This window comes from Capsella rubella, unplaced genomic scaffold (assembly GCF_000375325.1).
Source record: "Capsella rubella cultivar Monte Gargano unplaced genomic scaffold, Caprub1_0 scaffold_7, whole genome shotgun sequence".
Lineage (NCBI taxonomy): Eukaryota > Viridiplantae > Streptophyta > Magnoliopsida > Brassicales > Brassicaceae > Capsella > Capsella rubella.
Window position 1 is genome coordinate 6,906,274 of NW_006238917.1, and position 16,770 is coordinate 6,923,043.

The 16,770-nt window shown below is 34.8% G+C and overlaps 5 protein-coding genes across 5 annotated transcripts; 1 reads left to right on the plus strand and 4 right to left on the minus strand.

The window, feature by feature from the left end:
* Positions 1-29: 29 nt before the first annotated feature.
* On the minus strand, positions 30-1,111 carry LOC17877674. Its single transcript, XM_006284005.2, has one exon. It carries the CDS (start codon positions 1,047-1,049, stop codon positions 30-32), a length of 1,020 nt encoding a protein of 339 aa, XP_006284067.1. The 5' UTR covers positions 1,050-1,111.
* Positions 1,112-1,820: 709 nt separating this feature from the next.
* Positions 1,821-4,202, minus strand: LOC17879889 (PGR5-like protein 1A, chloroplastic). Its single transcript, XM_006284071.2, has 10 exons — positions 3,849-4,202; positions 3,368-3,474; positions 3,176-3,272; positions 2,986-3,086; positions 2,843-2,899; positions 2,683-2,759; positions 2,427-2,589; positions 2,257-2,354; positions 2,098-2,177; positions 1,821-1,994 (listed from the first exon to the last, which is right to left on the minus strand). Exons 1-9 carry the CDS (start codon positions 4,039-4,041, stop codon positions 2,108-2,110), a joined length of 963 nt encoding a protein of 320 aa, XP_006284133.1. The 5' UTR covers positions 4,042-4,202; the 3' UTR covers positions 1,821-1,994; positions 2,098-2,107.
* A 2,659-nt stretch (positions 4,203-6,861) lies between these two features.
* Positions 6,862-8,482, plus strand: LOC17880425 (leucoanthocyanidin dioxygenase). The gene is made up of 2 exons (XM_006283757.2): positions 6,862-7,461; positions 7,564-8,482. Exons 1-2 carry the CDS (start codon positions 6,965-6,967, stop codon positions 8,315-8,317), a joined length of 1,251 nt encoding a protein of 416 aa, XP_006283819.1. The 5' UTR covers positions 6,862-6,964; the 3' UTR covers positions 8,318-8,482.
* A 140-nt stretch (positions 8,483-8,622) lies between these two features.
* On the minus strand, positions 8,623-12,740 carry LOC17878689 (protein TPX2). Its single transcript, XM_006284907.2, has 18 exons — positions 12,271-12,740; positions 11,934-12,092; positions 11,735-11,815; positions 11,360-11,492; positions 11,172-11,283; positions 10,948-10,998; positions 10,706-10,803; positions 10,546-10,621; positions 10,408-10,470; positions 10,221-10,307; positions 10,042-10,100; positions 9,877-9,955; positions 9,733-9,798; positions 9,580-9,642; positions 9,423-9,485; positions 9,291-9,335; positions 9,096-9,202; positions 8,623-8,979 (listed from the first exon to the last, which is right to left on the minus strand). Exons 1-18 carry the CDS (start codon positions 12,443-12,445, stop codon positions 8,961-8,963), a joined length of 1,536 nt encoding a protein of 511 aa, XP_006284969.1. The 5' UTR covers positions 12,446-12,740; the 3' UTR covers positions 8,623-8,960.
* A 1,485-nt stretch (positions 12,741-14,225) lies between these two features.
* LOC17878219 (TVP38/TMEM64 family membrane protein YtxB) lies at positions 14,226-16,666 on the minus strand. Its single transcript, XM_006284147.2, has 4 exons — positions 16,157-16,666; positions 15,568-15,804; positions 14,995-15,212; positions 14,226-14,726 (listed from the first exon to the last, which is right to left on the minus strand). The coding sequence occupies exons 1-4, from the start codon at positions 16,412-16,414 to the stop codon at positions 14,543-14,545; spliced, it is 897 nt and encodes a 298-aa protein (XP_006284209.1). The 5' UTR covers positions 16,415-16,666; the 3' UTR covers positions 14,226-14,542.
* Positions 16,667-16,770: the final 104 nt, after the last annotated feature.

Sequence of the window (16,770 nt, forward strand, 5' to 3'; positions counted from 1 at the left end):
GAAGAAATTATAATAATTATGGATGATTATTATTTATTCAAATGAGTGTGTTTATACCTATCATCGGCCATTCTAGGAAGAGTTCTAGTTCCAGAAGCAGTAGGAGCTCTTACATGACCAACCATTGAAACCTGAAGAGCTTCCTCTTCGTAAGCTCTTCTCTCCATTTCTTCTCTCACTGCTTTCTTCTTCACTTTCACCAACATAGCCACCACCAACATTCCCAAGAGAATCGCCCCTATCCCTGACCCAATCACACTCCCCACCGCCACTTTCCACCGGCTCAGCTTTCCTCCTCCGTTGGTGCCGTTCACCTCCGTAGATGACGTCACTACTCCACCACCCTCACTGTCATGGTCATCTTTTTGAGCTTCTGTTTTCATCACGAGAGCGTAATGCCCTTGCCTTATCCCTTTACACACATAGGGCGACACTTGCTGGCTAAACGTTGTGTTACCGTTTCTTGTGAAACACGCACACAAGACTGATGAGTTCTTCTTCATCGTCTCCTTAGGGCTAGGGTCAATACTTGACTTGTTGCTCAAGAAATCGATCAAGATTGGGTTTTGATCGGTACCCACAACGTTAACCTCGTAAGGGTTCGTGGCCACACCGTCAGGGTTTGCATTGTAAGCTAACAACCCAAGAACAGGTGACACGAGCTGGTAATTTTCACCGGTTAAGTTATAACCGGTAGAATAGATTGAAGACCAATTCGAACCAAGGTTTTGTCTGATTAGCATGACTCTCTCAGGGCATGGCTCCACCGTGACTCCTGAACCAATGTTAAACTCTCCTAGTTTTGCACCGTATCTTCTCAGACTCCCGCACCTTAACTTCACCGTGTCGATGTCTATACCAGAGAAATTAGAAGGGAGAATGATCTTCTGAGTGATGCCAGTGTTGAGATTGAGCTTAAAGTTTCTAAAGGTGTAATCTCTGATCATGAGATCAAGGAGATGTGTAGATTGAGACTCAGATTGGTGGAATGATAGGAGAAGTATGATGATGATTAAGATATTAAATATACAAAAACAGAATGAATCCATGAGAGAATCTATAAGGTTTCTCAGAGGAAGTGAAGAAGAGGAAAGAAAAAAGAAAAGGTTTTGATTGTGTTTTATTTTTTTTTACTTTGTAGGGATGTGGTTTTTGTGGACAGACATTATAAACACTTACACTTTGATTTGTCAGATTACTCTTTTTACCTTTATACAAGACATGATAATTGTTAAATAAGCATATGACCGTTTCTAACGTTAGGCTTTATTTTTCAACATAAAAGCAATTGATAGATAGGTCTTAGTGGAGGAGTAAATTAGATCAATGATGATAGAGGCATGGGAAGATGATGATCATGATTACACTTCTGTGTGTTAAAATCTAATTTTTATACCCAAAAAGAGAGAGACATTGGCGTGCTAATGTTTTGTGTGACTTTATCCTCTTTTGTGTTATGTTACCTTTGTCTGTCCTTTCATTATATGCTCTTGACTTTTCTGGTTCTCATATCTTTCAATTCATGTTACACACCATTTGAAATTTGTGACTCACTAATTCACACTATGCTTTACTTATACTTGCTTTTAGTTGTAGCATATGAAGATTCACAGCCTTGCTTATGCTAATTTGATCTTAATGGTTTAATCAACCTAAGGTTAAGCGAGAAGGTGAAAGAAAATGTTATTGAAGTTTAAAGTTATAGGGTTGGCCTTTCATAAATACAAGAATTAAAACCAAACTATAATTAAGTTCTTTTATTTTTTGGGTTAGGTCAGTTTTGATTTAACTATACTATTGATTATATTACCTACAAAAGGTTGATGAAGAAGTACTCATATATAATATTTCTCTTATTGCTTACACAATACTTACAAATCAGAGAACATGTGAAAGAGAGAGAGCTAACATGGAAGATCTTACATATACATTAACTTCGAATCTTATTTTTTGCTGCTTCTGACAAAACCCATTCTTCTTTTTCCATCTTCAATCTTGTTGGTGGCAAAATCAAATTTTACTATCTCAGATTTCCATGTGATTTCAAAGAGAGTAGTAACTAATCAGAAATTTACTATATATATGATATGTGTGTACCTCACAGGGTTCAAGCTTGGCTTCCTTCTGGCAATGTGATCAACCGAGACCTTGCGTCATACTCCATCGCGGTTCCACAACTAAAACCAATAAAACAGAGATTAATAAAGATTCATAATGGTGTTTATATGTGAACAAGATCTCAAGTTAAAATCTTACTTGGTGCATTTGACAGCGTTGGTCTTTCCACCGCTTGAGATTGACAGAATTGTTCCAAAGAAGGAGACATTCTCCGTTCCACAATTTGGACAAGGACCCTATGATACAAGAACATTTATTAAGGACTCTTGTTGCTTTTTTATTTTTACAATCTGATCAATGGTTTTTACCTTCAAGATCAAGAAGTCTTTGATGATCAGTTTGGTTATTGATAGAGCCAGATATACAATCAGAGGCACAGCAGCAAACCACGTGAATATAAAACTGAATGGTTCCGGAAGCTCCAAGATGTATGTGATCTCAAAACCTGTAATGTCGTCGAGGAAGAAAAATCTGCAAGTATCCAATTGAAAGAATAAGCAAAGAAACTAATTGGGTTTTATATGATGTGAATGTTCGAATAGAAAAATTATATAGAGTACTCACAGCCCGAGAGCAACAACAGTTGCTGGAACATTCAACAATAACATTTTGAAATAATCTACAGCGAGATCACTATACACCTGCATTTGAGGAAGTGCACAAAGATTGTAATCAATATCTTTATACGGTCTAACCTTAACAATGAGTCTTATGTTACATTTACCTTTTTACTACGGAGACTGCATCTTGGACCCTCACACACAATTTCGCTACCATCCATCTGTGGAATATAGAAAGAATCATAAAATCGAACCTTAAAAGGAGGAGACTTATATTTTGATTGAGAGTATAGAAAGGGAATGGAACCTTTAGTTTCAGTTTCAGTTTATCATATTCTTCATCATTCAAGATTGGATTTCCAGAGACATAAGCCATTGAAGCTTCCAAGAACCTTTGTTCATCAGAACCTATGTTTCATAAAACCAATCGATCAGGACTTTAACTCCTAAAGAAACCAAAACAAAGATATGAATTTTTTAATCTCGTAGTAGATTACTTAGCATCACAACACTGCTTCCTTCCCACATCAACTCTTCTTTAAGGTTATCAAACTCTTCATTAGACATGATCGCTTTGCCATCGTAATAGAAAGACTGCAAGGAAACACAGAAAAGCAATTCTCAGGCTCTTGAATGTTTAAAGGATCATGTTTAGGAAACTATCAAAAGGATGGTTTATGTAGCGTTACTTGCATCGCTTGGAGAAACTCTTGCTCCATTTCACCAATTGTTTTCTTCTCAGCCTTGTTGATGCTACAGTAAGGCAAAACATTGCTATCCACGTTGTCTCCTCCCCCTAACAAAAGCAAAAGAATGTAACTGAGAACTCCATAACAAATGTAAAGTTGATCCCTTATAACTGCAACATATAAGTGATACAACTTTTGATATTGCAGACATTTAGAACAGAGATAAAACTCTACACATTCAAGAAAGTCCAATACAAACAAACATTTGCTAAATCAAAATTATAACCATTGAATCAATCAAACCCTTCTAGAGTCGAAATTTAACAGGGTTGGAGATCAAAAATTCATTATTTTCAGAACCAGAGACCGCTAAATTCGAAAAGGTTAAAACTTTCAGAACAAATTCGAAGCTAATAGCTTTGTAAATGGAAAACTAAAGCGGAGAGATCGAATTAGAGAATTTAAGTGGCAAAATCAAGACCTGATTGCTCAGCGGTGGCTCTAGGAGGGAGTAATAAGACTCTTCTTCTCAAGGAAACTGATTTTGCAGGGGTGAGCTGAGCCAACTGCTGAGTCCTCGACGAGGAAGGAGAGAAAGAAGTGGTGGTGGGTTTGCGAGAAACGGCGGAGAAAAGTCGAGGGCTCGTCAAGCTGAACAACATCTTGCTACCCATTTCTTCCTTGGTAGAGAAAAAAAAAACAAAGGGAGCTCTTTTTTCCTCTGTTTTTTTGTGTTCTTCAGTAGAAACGGAACCTGTGGTTGAAGATGTGTTTACTGCGAGCTTCAAAGCTTGTTTTGATTTTGATTTTTTTAATTATTGTTTTGGAAAAAAAAAATTGGAGGCCAAAAAAACAAAATGAGGAGATAATACAAGTGTGGAGTAAATTCCTAGGCAGATCTTCTCTGATATTTTCTTTGAGTTTCTCTTCTCATCCTGGAGCATAGAAATATCCACGTCAGCATTACATAGATTTTTCCTTATTTAAATTACAAAATTTTATTAGTTAGTACACTTTTTAAAAGCCAAAAACTGTTGTTTTTAATAAGTTTTTATGTAATGGCAGCGATAATACATCAAAGTTTTGTGTAAGTATTTTACTGGAATTAATCTCCTAAATTTAAATCATATAATAATTAGTTAATTACATATAGCATTCAGAGAGCTTTAAATTATAAAAAATGGATTCTCAAATTTAGAAAAAAGAATAAAATCAATGTGATGGCACTAAAAAATAAAATAAATTGAAACCAGTCAAATCCCTACTATAGTAAAAGAGAAGTACAAAAATACTTCCGGTTCGGGTCAAAAACAAAAAACTAACCCGAAATTATAATGATAGATACTTAATTTTTGGACTAAAATTCGGATATGGACATTAACTATTAAAAAAAAATCAATTACTAAAAATTCCCCTTATTTAGGAAACTATAATAATGATACATGCATATTTTAGAAATCTAAATTAATTGTGTATATTTAAATATAAATGGCGAATAACAATTGCACATTTTAAAGTAATTACGTTTCTCATCACCTTAAAAAGATTTTAATATTTATATAATATTCTAATTACCAAATAAGTTTGTAATCTTTGATATAATGGTTAATCATTTGAAAATATGATTAAATACCCACCCAAAATATTAAAGTTTCCAAATACAGTATTAAAGGCTACGATTTAATTATCCATTTTAAAATGAAAATATGAATATTTAAAATATATATATTTTCAAAGAACACAATTATTAACTGTAAAGTTTTAATAAAAATTAGCATTTAAAATAGCTTCCGAAAACTTATATTTGAAAACTATATTTTTGGAAATAATAATGACAAATTTAAATTTAGAAATAGCATTTATACAAAGAGATCTCAGTTTTAGAAAATATTCTAATAATCAAAACAATACAATATTGGTTTAGTTGTCTGATTATTTATTTTCGGAGATCTAATTAAATTTTATGATTCTAACAAACAATATCTAAGTGTGAAGATTTAATTACCTAAAAAATATACAGATATATATATATATATATATATATATATAAAAAGAATAAAATATTTTCATATTGAAAATAATATATTCATTTTTATTATTTTAAACTCCTTATATACACCATTTAAATAAATAACAAAAAATAAAAATTATTTATAGTAAATGAAATATTATTTATACTTTTGGAAATATAATAAATATTTTTATATTTTGTATTTTACTAAGCATGTGAAAAAAAAAAGTAATTAGGTAATTTATGTTTTACAATGGCAAATTAAATTTCAAAATTACTCATTTAAATATCAATAAATTTAAAATTTAATAATAAGTAATATATATTCATAAGGTAATCATAGTAAAATATGTTTACATGAAGAATTTCTTTCCTAATCTTAATAATATATTCAATCACATAAAATTTCTATAAGACTCCCAAATTAATTTCCTTTTATAATAAATGCTTACGAAAGTCATTTCAACAAATAAATTAATCCTAACGATATTTTTGGAATTTTAAAAAAAGGAAATCAACTTAAATTCGAAGACAAGTTAATCTCTATAAATACTGTTATTCATCTACCCAATTCATCTTTTCCTTATTTGAAAATACTGGATCATTCCATATCCAAATTCTCTCTTACTCATTTTTTATTAACATGGTTCATCTATATCATAAAGTTTATCATTTGCATTTTTGTTATTTTAGAATTTGCACGTGAATGATTTATTATTCTTATTTTTTGGTATATATTGGCATTTCCAATCACTTTCATTGGATAATGCTTTTTCAAATATTATGCATTTATGTCGATGATATTTTTAGTAATACACGACTGGTTTGTAAACTCACAATCATATAGTCAAATGGGTTATGATTAATATTTTTTAAAAACATTTTTTACGAGTTGGTCTGTTAAAACATACAATATAAGCGTGTATATTTTACAAGTGGAATCATTTAAAGTTTTCATATACTCGATTTCTTCTTTTATTATAACTTTTAATTATATATTAGATAAATATTTTCCCATGCGTTGTAGCGCGGATCCGTTTCTAGTTGTTTTGTGTTATAAGAGCTGATTACAAAATTAATCTAAAATCTGAATTATTACACACACACTATTGGTAAGAGCTAGTAGAGGCGGACACGTGGAGACACGAACTAGGCACGTGCACGCGGACGTTGAGGTAACGCCGCCAACTAGTGTAAACATTATTGGGCTTTTGGAGTTTTAAATAAGTACCCAAGCCCATACCAATGCGGGTCTTTTCGACCGTTGGATCTTAACAATAACTAAACCTATCAGTCAACCCTAACAACCTTCAGCTCGTTGACCGTGGAGTGAGTCACACACTCACTTACCTTCCTCACAACAATATCACTAACCACCGGTAGCTTTACATTTTCGTAATCCCCTTACTTCATTCTTCTGTATTTTGCACTACGTTTTCTATTTGCTATATAAGAGACTTTTCACGTTTCATTTACTTGCAATAAACTCAAAAAAAAACATATCTTACTCTGTTTTTCCCCTGTTTTGAATTAGTTTCTTTACTTACTCTGTTTCCTTTGTAAGCTTTGAGATAAGATAAAGAAGGATGGTTGAAGTAGAAAGAGTTGAGACTTTAGCAAAGAGCGGAATCATATCGATCCCGAAAGAGTACATTCGTCCCAAAGAAGAGCTCGAGAGCATCAACGATGTTTTCCTCGAAGAGAAGAAAGAAGACGGTCCTCAAGTTCCCACTATCGATCTAAAGAACATCGAATCAGAAGATCAAAAGATCCGCGAGAGTTGCATAGAGGAGCTTAAAAAGGCATCTTTGGATTGGGGAGTTATGCATTTGGTCAACCATGGTATACCAGTTGATCTGATGGAGCGTGTGAAGAAAGCAGGAGAAGAGTTCTTCGAGTTGCCCGTGGAAGAGAAGGAGAAGTATGCGAACGATCAAGCCACCGGGAAAATTCAAGGGTATGGGAGTAAGCTGGCTAACAACGCGAGTGGACAGTTGGAATGGGAAGATTACTTCTTTCATCTTGTTTATCCTGAAGACAAGAGAGATCTATCACTTTGGCCTAAGACACCAAGTGATTACATGTAAGCCTTTTGCTTGTTTTACTTTTACTTATAAGTTATAACAAAAAAATCTTGTTTTGGTTTTTATAATCTTTTTGTTAACGTTTTTGTATGTGTATGTAGTGAAGCAACAAGTGAGTATGCGAAGTGTCTTCGTTTGCTAGCAACAAAAGTCTTTAAGGCTCTCTCTATTGGTCTAGATTTAGAGCTTGACCGTCTAGAGAAAGAAGTGGGTGGTTTGGAAGAGCTTCTTCTACAAATGAAGATCAATTACTATCCAAAATGCCCTCAGCCTGAGCTAGCACTTGGCGTGGAAGCTCACACCGATGTAAGCGCCTTAACCTTCATTCTACACAACATGGTTCCTGGTTTGCAGCTTTTCTACGAGGGCAAATGGGCCACTGCGAAATGTGTTCCTGATTCTATTGTGATGCACATTGGAGATACTTTGGAGATTCTAAGTAATGGGAAGTATAAGAGTATACTTCACCGTGGACTGGTGAATAAGGAGAAGGTTAGGGTATCTTGGGCTGTGTTTTGTGAACCACCAAAGGATAAGATTGTTCTTAAGCCGTTGCCGGAGATGGTGAGTGATGAGTGTCCGGCTAAGTTTCCTCCAAGGACATTTGCTCAACATATTGAGCATAAGTTGTTTGGTAAGGAACAAAAGGAATTGGTGCCTGAGAAAAAGGAACATAAGGAATTGGTGTCTGAGTTTAAGCATCATAAGGAATTGATGTCTGAGAAAAAGGAACATAAGGAATTGGTCTCTGAGAAAAAGGATCATAAGGAATTGATCTCTGAGAAAAAGGATTATAAGGAATTGGTCTCTGAGAAAAAGGATCATAAGGAATTGGTCTGTGAGAAAAAGGATTAAGTTTGTGTCTGTAGTCTTCTTATATGTGTAAGCGTTTCTTTTGTTTTGTGTTCTTGTCTTTATCATGTATTTGTGTGTATTTGATTGAAGATGTGAAGACATCTTTATACGGCTGGTGTCATTGTGATATTTTTTCTACCTTCATTTTCTAAATTGTTTACAATATCTCTGAAGTGATTATAGCTTTTGGAAGGATTAATCTCCTCACTATAAAGTATAAAACATTAACATGTTCAGTCATATCAATGGTAAAGATTTGTAACCGAGATTACAGAAAAAAAGATAAGAGTAACCCAAGAAAGATATATCTAGATCTATGAATCACATGTTGTATTAAGAACTTGAAAGTATTTTGTGATTTACATTTTTTGTTTCTTCTGTTTTATGCTACTAAATGTAAAAAACAGATGCCAACAAAGCAAAGAGAGAGGGCTATGCAAGCTCTTATTAGGAGAAACTGAAGAATACAGATTGCTTCACTTTCTCCTTGGTCTTCAAGACAAATTGGTCTACTTCTTTGGATTTCAAAATGTTAGCATTGCGTTGGAGGAGTTATACCACAAGATCAGACTGATAAGAGAACATATGTGAATTTACATATAAGGAGACGATTCCAGATTTTACAAACGCGTCTTCTGTACCATCAGCGGATGCCTAAGCTCCTGCAAAATGAAAACAACAATGACATCAAAGGTATAAGAATCTATGTTGTTCCAGATTTTGGATCAGATGCATATTTTGAAAGTTAGTGGTTGCAGAATTGACTTTATGAGCTTACCTCCTGGCAGTCCATTGCTGGTTTGTTTCGGGAATTATTCCACTATTACTAAATTGTATCTGTTGTCCAGCTGAAAAGACTGGGTTTCCTGGTGTCATTCTTGTGACCTATAATGGATGAGTATCGATTCAAGAAATTAAGATACCTCAGTCGTAAAAGGAGCAAGATCCTATCTTTTACAAGTATAGAGCTTACCTCATTCCTAGCTTGGAAAAGGTTCATTCTATTTTCCTTTGAGACCTTATACCAAGAGAAGATTGCAAGTCAATTATAGAACTTGAAAAATGGCAAAAATAAATCAAGTGAAATTGAGTTTACAAGCTGCACCTTTGGTTGAAATAATCTTGTGCGAGATTCATTGTTTGGCTGGAGCTCGGATTTGATGGAGAGCTGTAGATTAATAAAACCAGGTCAAAAACTAGGTGACTAATAAAATAATTAGAGTGCGTTTTGGAAAGATCATACATGAAACCATGAGCTGTACCTTGCTGAAAAGGTCTGTTGGTAAATCTGGCTGAACTCTCTTTTCTGACTGAAAGCTAAACTCCTGTGTAGCATTCCGAAACAATTAATGTACTCATTAGGAAACTCAATGTATAAATATACCAGAATAATTGGTAATTAAGACTAGCCATACCAAAGGTACTGTTGTTTCCCGCTTGCTATTTTTAAAAATCCCCATGTCTCCTCTGCTTGAAAGTATCTATTTTGGCAGAAGTGAACCCCAATATTAGGTGTGAAATTTGTAATGCAAGCAAATGAGACTTGCAAAGGATAGTACCTTCTTGTTCAATGGGCGAGCTTTAAAAACATGGTTTCCTTCTGAGACATCATGCTTGGGTGTATCCATTGCGGTTGGTCTGCAGAAAAAGATTAAACATTTTAAGTTGATTTGAGAAATCAAGCAATCCTTCTTGAAATTTTTATGTGCTTTGTGGTTTCATACCTCCTACTTTCCCTATGAGCACCGTCAAGCACATCACTAATATTAGATTTGTCTAACACCTGTCAAAAAGAATTTTTGATCCTATTAGAGGCAGCTCTTTGAGAAGGATCAAGTTGTTTAGATGAAAGGTAAGAGCAAAGGACACAGGTTAAACTAAGATAAAGAAAAATAGTTGTTACCTTATACGCATCATTTCCATGATGAGACCTTGTTGTAACTGCTGATGAATGTTGCATAGCCCTTTCTGAAGTCTTCAAATGGAATTCCTGATAAAAAAATGGCAATAAATTAAATCTAAAGCCTGACATCAGAATATGGTGTGGATAAACTATAGCAGCTGTAACAATTTCATTTTGTAATGCTTACTTGGAATTCTGGTAGTTTCGGAGTGCTCTTTTTCCAGATAGGTAATGAGGGAGCATCAAATATCTACATATCACAAACAGGAGCTCAATAATGCATTCATTGGCATAACACATTTCTCAGTAATGTGAAGTTACAAACCTTTCGGTTAAATGGGCGTGCTTTGAATCTATATACAGTTGTTGACTCCTGTTCTAATTTCGCATCATTCTTGTGTCTGAAATTAATCATTAGCAAAATATTCGGTGAGATGTGACATTTCGGGTAGCAATTCAGTTTGATTAAACATTTAGCTTCTTACCGTATCCTCTGAGCCCTCTGTGATGTAGCAAAATCAGGCTCATGTGGGATAGTAATCTTTGCCTTGGCTTGTTGTGCGTTTCTATCAAGAGTTGTATCCTGCAAAACCATTTAGCACATAATTAAATGATTTACATTTCAGTACAAGCTATCTGCCACCGGAAAGTTTTAAATATTTCCTATACAGACTCTTTTAAAACTCTATAAACAAGATCAACAGTATTCAAGCAATATAAAGCAAACCTTCTTTGGTATCTTGTGGACAAAATTCATTTCCTGCTTTGTATCAGCAACCTGAAACAGAGAAGAAATTACTTTTATTGCCACTACTTTCAGCACCTAAACTCAGATATACTTAGTACATAGTTATAAGGAACTATACACTGCTCAACTCGGAGTACCATAATAGCCACCCTATTAAAAAAGAAAAGACAAGAAGTAGAACTGATAAATGCTTAATACTCTACCTTACGAAGAAGACCTCCATCAAGCTTCTGTCTTTTAGATGCTTGAACTTCGGTCCCAGATGTCCCACAATTGCCTTTATCATGAATTTGATCTACTTGCATATGGAATTTACTATACCAGCAAAAGAAGCAACGTATTAGGTGAGTAAAATTAAGTTGGCAAGTAGAGAAGTAGCAAGATTTTTTACCTGGCATTATTTTGTTTTGCTAACTGGCTAGCAGTAGGTCTCATTAAAGTAGAGGTCCTTGGAGTTGATCTGACGCTGGACTTGGCTCGGAATTTAGGTTTATCAGTGTGTTTGTGATTGCTAACCGTCGGCCCTGATAGAAGTAGAGAAAGTGAGACCACAAGCAATTAAGAAGACGGTATTTTAAAGGGGGGCAACAAGTTTGAGCAATAAAGCATATACCAAAGATGGTCATAAGGAAGGATGGACCACATTTGATGGTAAAAGAAAATTGGAGCTGATGATAAACGTTAAATTGGTGTTCAACAAAAACTAAAGAGAACATAATTGGTACTACTTGCATGGTCATGTAGCAATTATAGCAAAAATAATCACCTTTGCAAATGGGGTGAATTGGAACTTTCTTCAAATTACTACCTTGCTGGGAAGAAAAAATCCCAGAACGCATTCTACTTCCTGAAAAAGCAAAGAATCTAAATATACACCTTGTAGTTCTTTAACATTATGCTTCCATTTCCATTTCAGTTAACTAAAATCCAAACCTCATACTCAACTAAAAGAATCATCAATTCACCTGTCTTATTCAAATCTGTGGCTAAATGATTTCGTTGCTGAAAGATTCTTTTATCCTTATCACAAACATCTGCTGCGACTTCTTCATCCTCTGATCTCGTAGATGCCTCAGTCTTATCATCATAAACCTCCTCTCTAAGTAACAGCTTCGTTACAAAAGCTGAAACACAAAAAAAAAATCAATTACAAAGAATCGGAAACAATAGTGATTGTTGACTAAAGGAGGCTATAATTGCTCTTAAACTAAAAACGCATGTTCCCAAACGATTCAGCAAATTTCACTACATTGCAAATGACGAAAGGCAAGAAAAAAAAAAAAGTGAAAACTTGAGACTCACGAGAAGGAGCGTAAGACGGAGCAGAATGAAACCAGAACTCAGCGTGTTGAGACTCAGCCGGTAACTCCTCTCGAGTGAAATCGTACCAACGAGCCGCATCAAACTCGTACTCCAGATCGATCTCTCTAGCCTGAAACACCATTGGCTCTATTTCCATATCTTCATCCATCTCCATTTCTCTCTCTCTCTCTCTCCCTAAAACCTCCACAGTCACTTTCTCTCTCTTTCCTTGGGGGAAAATGCAACTAACTCTAAATCACTGATCGGTTCTGGAAAAAACCTGGAGTTATACCAAAATGGAATTGAACAGACAAAGCCCTAAATTGATCAGGAATCTCTCTGATTCATTGGGTCTGATGAACGAAGGAAGAAGAAGAAGAAGGAAGCAGAGGGAAGAAGGCAGGAAAGGAAAAAAAACGGCACAAATTTCGCTGTTTTCAGAGGATTTTTGATTTAGCGACAAAACGGAAATTAAATAAATATATATTGTTAATTATTTTTTATTCAAACGTCCAGCAAAAAACGACACCGTATTTGAAACGTACTCGAAGCACAAAAGCATGGACGCTCCGGTTTTTGTAACGACTCGAAATTTTGAATTCTAATCCGACTTGAGAAAAGACGATATTACCCTTATAAACGAGAGAAAATGAGGGTGTTTTGGTAAATTTTAGTGGGAAGAGCCTTGTACATTATCCTACGTGGATTGCATCTTCGAGGCGCGTATGGGACTGTGAGCTTTGTTTTACTGGCTTTCGACGACACTGAGAATTCCGGCGGGATCATTCTTTACCCTTTAGTTTTCTCTCTATTTACCAATATCTGCCATTAACGGTTGTGTTGCTTTTGTCTTGCATACGACCTGACAAAATGCGCTTTCTCAGTAAAACAAAGTTATTTATGTTCATGGACAAATATATATATATACAAACAATTTTAAAAAAAAAACTTTGGAGATTAAAACTTATATATGAATAATAATGTATCCTAAATTCCTAGTCTTCCCTATAATGTGCATTGGATTCAGATTATTATGATTATCTTGGATAGTAAATTGCTTGGGTCACGATAGAGACAGAGAGGCAGAGAAGCTTCTCCACTGCAATTGAATCATTCTTTTTTGAAGTAACATTAACAAAATGATTTATACAAGTTTGATAGTATTAAATATATTTTGAAATCAGTTCATATATGAAAATGAGAAGTGGACACACACACACACCCAGAGCATGACGTTGACTGTGAATTTTTAATAAGGCTTATCCATCATTTTTGTCTTTTTAATAAGGCAAAACTTGACATTTAATAGGTTCGATTTTTTGGTACACAAAGACCCAAATTTGTGTAAGAGAATAGGACAAATTATCAATTTCTTTGGGGGTTCTTGGGGGTAGGACAAGATTTTTTTTCAAAATCTTTATATATGTTTTTTAGGCATTAGTTTTGTTCAAAGAGTTTTGGGTTTTGGACCAAAGCTACTTTTGGGAGAGTACAAAAGATAAAACATTTATTTGGGGACGTGTTGGTTGGTTACTTTGCTCAACATTTTTATTACGTTGTAAAATGAAACTCAACCAAATATAGAAATATAAGCCTAATCTTAATACACACACATACGTATACGCATGTTAATCATTTCTTATATATATATATGTTCATCTACTTGCTTTTTTCTGGTAAAAGGTTAATTCATCTACTTACTTCTATGTATGATGCAATATCTGCTTACTGCTTAATTAGTGTCTATATTCATTTAATTGGAATCACATGATCCACATGACAATTCTTTCCATAATCATCATATTTCTTATTCTATCCATCATTTAATGTATGTTGAAAAAGATCCAAGTTACATTCAAAACTATCATACGTTACTCTGACATGCTTTAAATAACTTTATTTTTGATTCGACAGACACGAGAAAAGTTACATTTAGTATCCACCACACCACAGAGAGTTAGAAAGAAAAAAGATTCTTCTCATTCATGTCAAACTTAAGAATTGACTACAATAATTACAAAATAAAGAAAACTTGAAATTGTGTTAGTTTTGTTCCTCTGTTCATACTTGCTTGTTAACCCCTTTTTTTCTTCTCATTAAAGGTTGTTAATAAAAGAGGTGAAAGAACCAAGGACAAAAACAACCAGAGCTCTTTCACATCTTCGAATAGACCTGTACTGTGCATGGGGACAGGAAATGTTTCAGATACAAAACAGCAAGCAGAGAGACAAAAGACCAGAAGCTCAGAGGTTTGTCACGTGGTTTTACAGATTTACTGCAGCAATGCTTCCTCTTCTTTCTTCATAGTCTCCAGCTGTCTTTTCGCATACTTCGTGATGAGAATCGTTGTAGCCACTGTTGCTAAAAAGCCGATAATGTTGAGAATAACCTGTGTAACCGAGAGACCCTGTTCTTCTGCAGAAGATGCTTCTGCTAATGTCCTTACAAGAATCCCTCTGCAATACGGAAACAAGACATTTGACTGATCAGTGACACTGGAGGATCCAACAGTGGACAATTACTTACTTCTAAACAGCTATACTTATGGAAGCTAGATGCTATAATCATATATAAAACTATTCTACAATCATGACATGTGACGATATCCCACGTTATTATTCTCTTGGGACGTTTACTGCTGATTAGGTGAAATGAAAATTGATATAAACATTACTGGACTTATCAAATTGTTTTTTTTGAATAAGAGAACGAAACCTGACTTACGTATATATAGCAACAAAAACCTCAGGTACCATGCCTACGAGAGATCCTGTTATGTAAGGACCGTACTTAACACGAGTTGCTACAGCACAGTAGTTATAAAGAATGTACGGAAATGGAGAAATCCGGATTAAGGTTACTAATCGGAACTGGTGAAGCCAATTTCCTTCACCAGCAGCTCTTAAAACGGCTGCTTGATCAGGATATCTTTCTAGCCATCCCTGTTCAATCACAAAACGAAGCAAACAGATTTTATTAATATTTCAGTTTAAGCAACAACATCGATCAAAGTCATCATTAGAGCCTTTGAGAAAAGGAAAACAATGTTAATCCTGGTTTCTGAATGTCAATCCAACTACATTTACAGATGCCACATCATTGATCAAAGACATCATTCTGAGAAAAGGACAACAATATTAATCACCCAAATATTGAACCAAGATAACCAAGTTTCAACCTGGGGGAAGCTTCTTATTTACTAAAACCTACCTTATAACTTTCTAGCAAAATATAACTTGGATACACTATGATTATATCAAGCGAAAAAGGAAGAAGCTTTCGAGGGTTGACACATACTTGAATTTTGTGGCAGAAGAGTTGTCCAATAAAGTAAGGTAGGGATACACCAACAGCTGCAGCTGAGATAATTAGTAGAAACCCATAGCCATAACCAAATGTCATCCCAGCAATCCACATTGATGGTGTAGATGGAAGAAGTATTGTCGGGAATATTGCCACGGATGCAAAGACAAGAAGACCGCACACAGGATGTGTAAAAGTCCTAATCTCCCATTGTATAATCGGGATAAGCTCCTGCAGATCAAGAAAAGTAGGTAATCCACCTTATTAGTAACATAGTAAAATATAACACACAGATAATAATCTCTAATCCAACATGCATGAACTGAGACATGAATCATCAACATAATCGAGATTCTTAAAACCACAGAGAGAACCTCAACTTTAATTTCCAGACTATAAGCATTCAAGCAATACATAGAGAGTACTCATCCAATTTTTCCACAAGATTGAATTATCATGAGTTAAGACATTAAATCAGACCCAAATCGCTAAAAGAACTAAACTTTTTGAGAATGATAAACACCAATGCAACAGCGAATTAAGAGCTAAAATTGGAACTGATTAAAAAAGTTAAAAGCCAAACCTTATCCATGATCAATGGACCGATCCATATGTAACCAACGATAGCCAATGCAGCAAGAAGGCCGTATAAAACAGAAAGCTTGACCCAAAACCAAAACGGCGACGAATCAGCTTTTTCCTCTTCCTCCTTCTCCAGCTCTGAGTCTTGTCCTTTCTCTAAACCCTCACTCAATTTCACATAAGAACCACCCTTCTCCTCATCGTCTTCGTCTCTCATCCGCAGCTCAAGAACCGGCTTTTCGTCCTCAGGAACAGTCATCGAATATAACCCAGAAACAGAAAGAGACAACAAACACTGAGCTTGGAAAAAAACCTAATCCACTGGATTTTTCCGATTAAACGGGAAAACCCAGTGATCGGAAATTCGAAATAGATGAAAATGCAATCGAACCAAACAGATTTGTGAAGTGGGAAAGACAAATTTTGTGGGCAAATCGCACTAAAGGGAAGTTTTCTCCTCGATTTCTGTCTTTTGCTTGCACCGATTTTATTACCCCTACCACTAATTTCCAATTGCGTCTTTCTCACTACACATAAACAAATTCCCAAAAAATTTAAAATAATATATACTTTAAAAATTATAAACTATCCCATTTAAGCCCAAATTGACCCAGC

Bases quoted from the DNA above. Each gene is read 5' to 3' on its own strand.
- LOC17877674 (XM_006284005.2), bottom strand. From the start codon at position 1,049: ATGGATTCATTCTGTTTTTGTATATTTAATATCTTAATCATCATCATA.
- LOC17879889 (XM_006284071.2), bottom strand. From the start codon at position 4,041: ATGGGTAGCAAGATGTTGTTCAGCTTGACGAGCCCTCGACTTTTCTCC. The intron at 3,273-3,367 runs GTAACGCTACAT...GTTTCCTTGCAG, and splicing joins AGTTTCTCCAAGCGATGCAA to TCTTTCTATTACGATGGCAA. The intron at 2,590-2,682 runs GTGAGTACTCTA...GGATACTTGCAG, and splicing joins ACTGTTGTTGCTCTCGGGCT to ATTTTTCTTCCTCGACGACA.
- LOC17880425 (XM_006283757.2), top strand. From the start codon at position 6,965: ATGGTTGAAGTAGAAAGAGTTGAGACTTTAGCAAAGAGCGGAATCATA. The intron at 7,462-7,563 runs GTAAGCCTTTTG...ATGTGTATGTAG, and splicing joins AAGACACCAAGTGATTACAT to TGAAGCAACAAGTGAGTATG.
- LOC17878689 (XM_006284907.2), bottom strand. From the start codon at position 12,445: ATGGAGATGGATGAAGATATGGAAATAGAGCCAATGGTGTTTCAGGCT. The intron at 11,284-11,359 runs GTAAAAAATCTT...TTGCTGGTATAG, and splicing joins GCAAAACAAAATAATGCCAG to TAAATTCCATATGCAAGTAG. The intron at 10,101-10,220 runs GTAACAACTATT...TCTTTTTGACAG, and splicing joins ATGGAAATGATGCGTATAAG to GTGTTAGACAAATCTAATAT.
- LOC17878219 (XM_006284147.2), bottom strand. From the start codon at position 16,414: ATGACTGTTCCTGAGGACGAAAAGCCGGTTCTTGAGCTGCGGATGAGA. The intron at 15,805-16,156 runs GTTTGGCTTTTA...CTTGATCTGCAG, and splicing joins GTCCATTGATCATGGATAAG to GAGCTTATCCCGATTATACA. The intron at 14,727-14,994 runs GTAAGTCAGGTT...TCCGTATTGCAG, and splicing joins GTTTTTGTTGCTATATATAC to AGGGATTCTTGTAAGGACAT.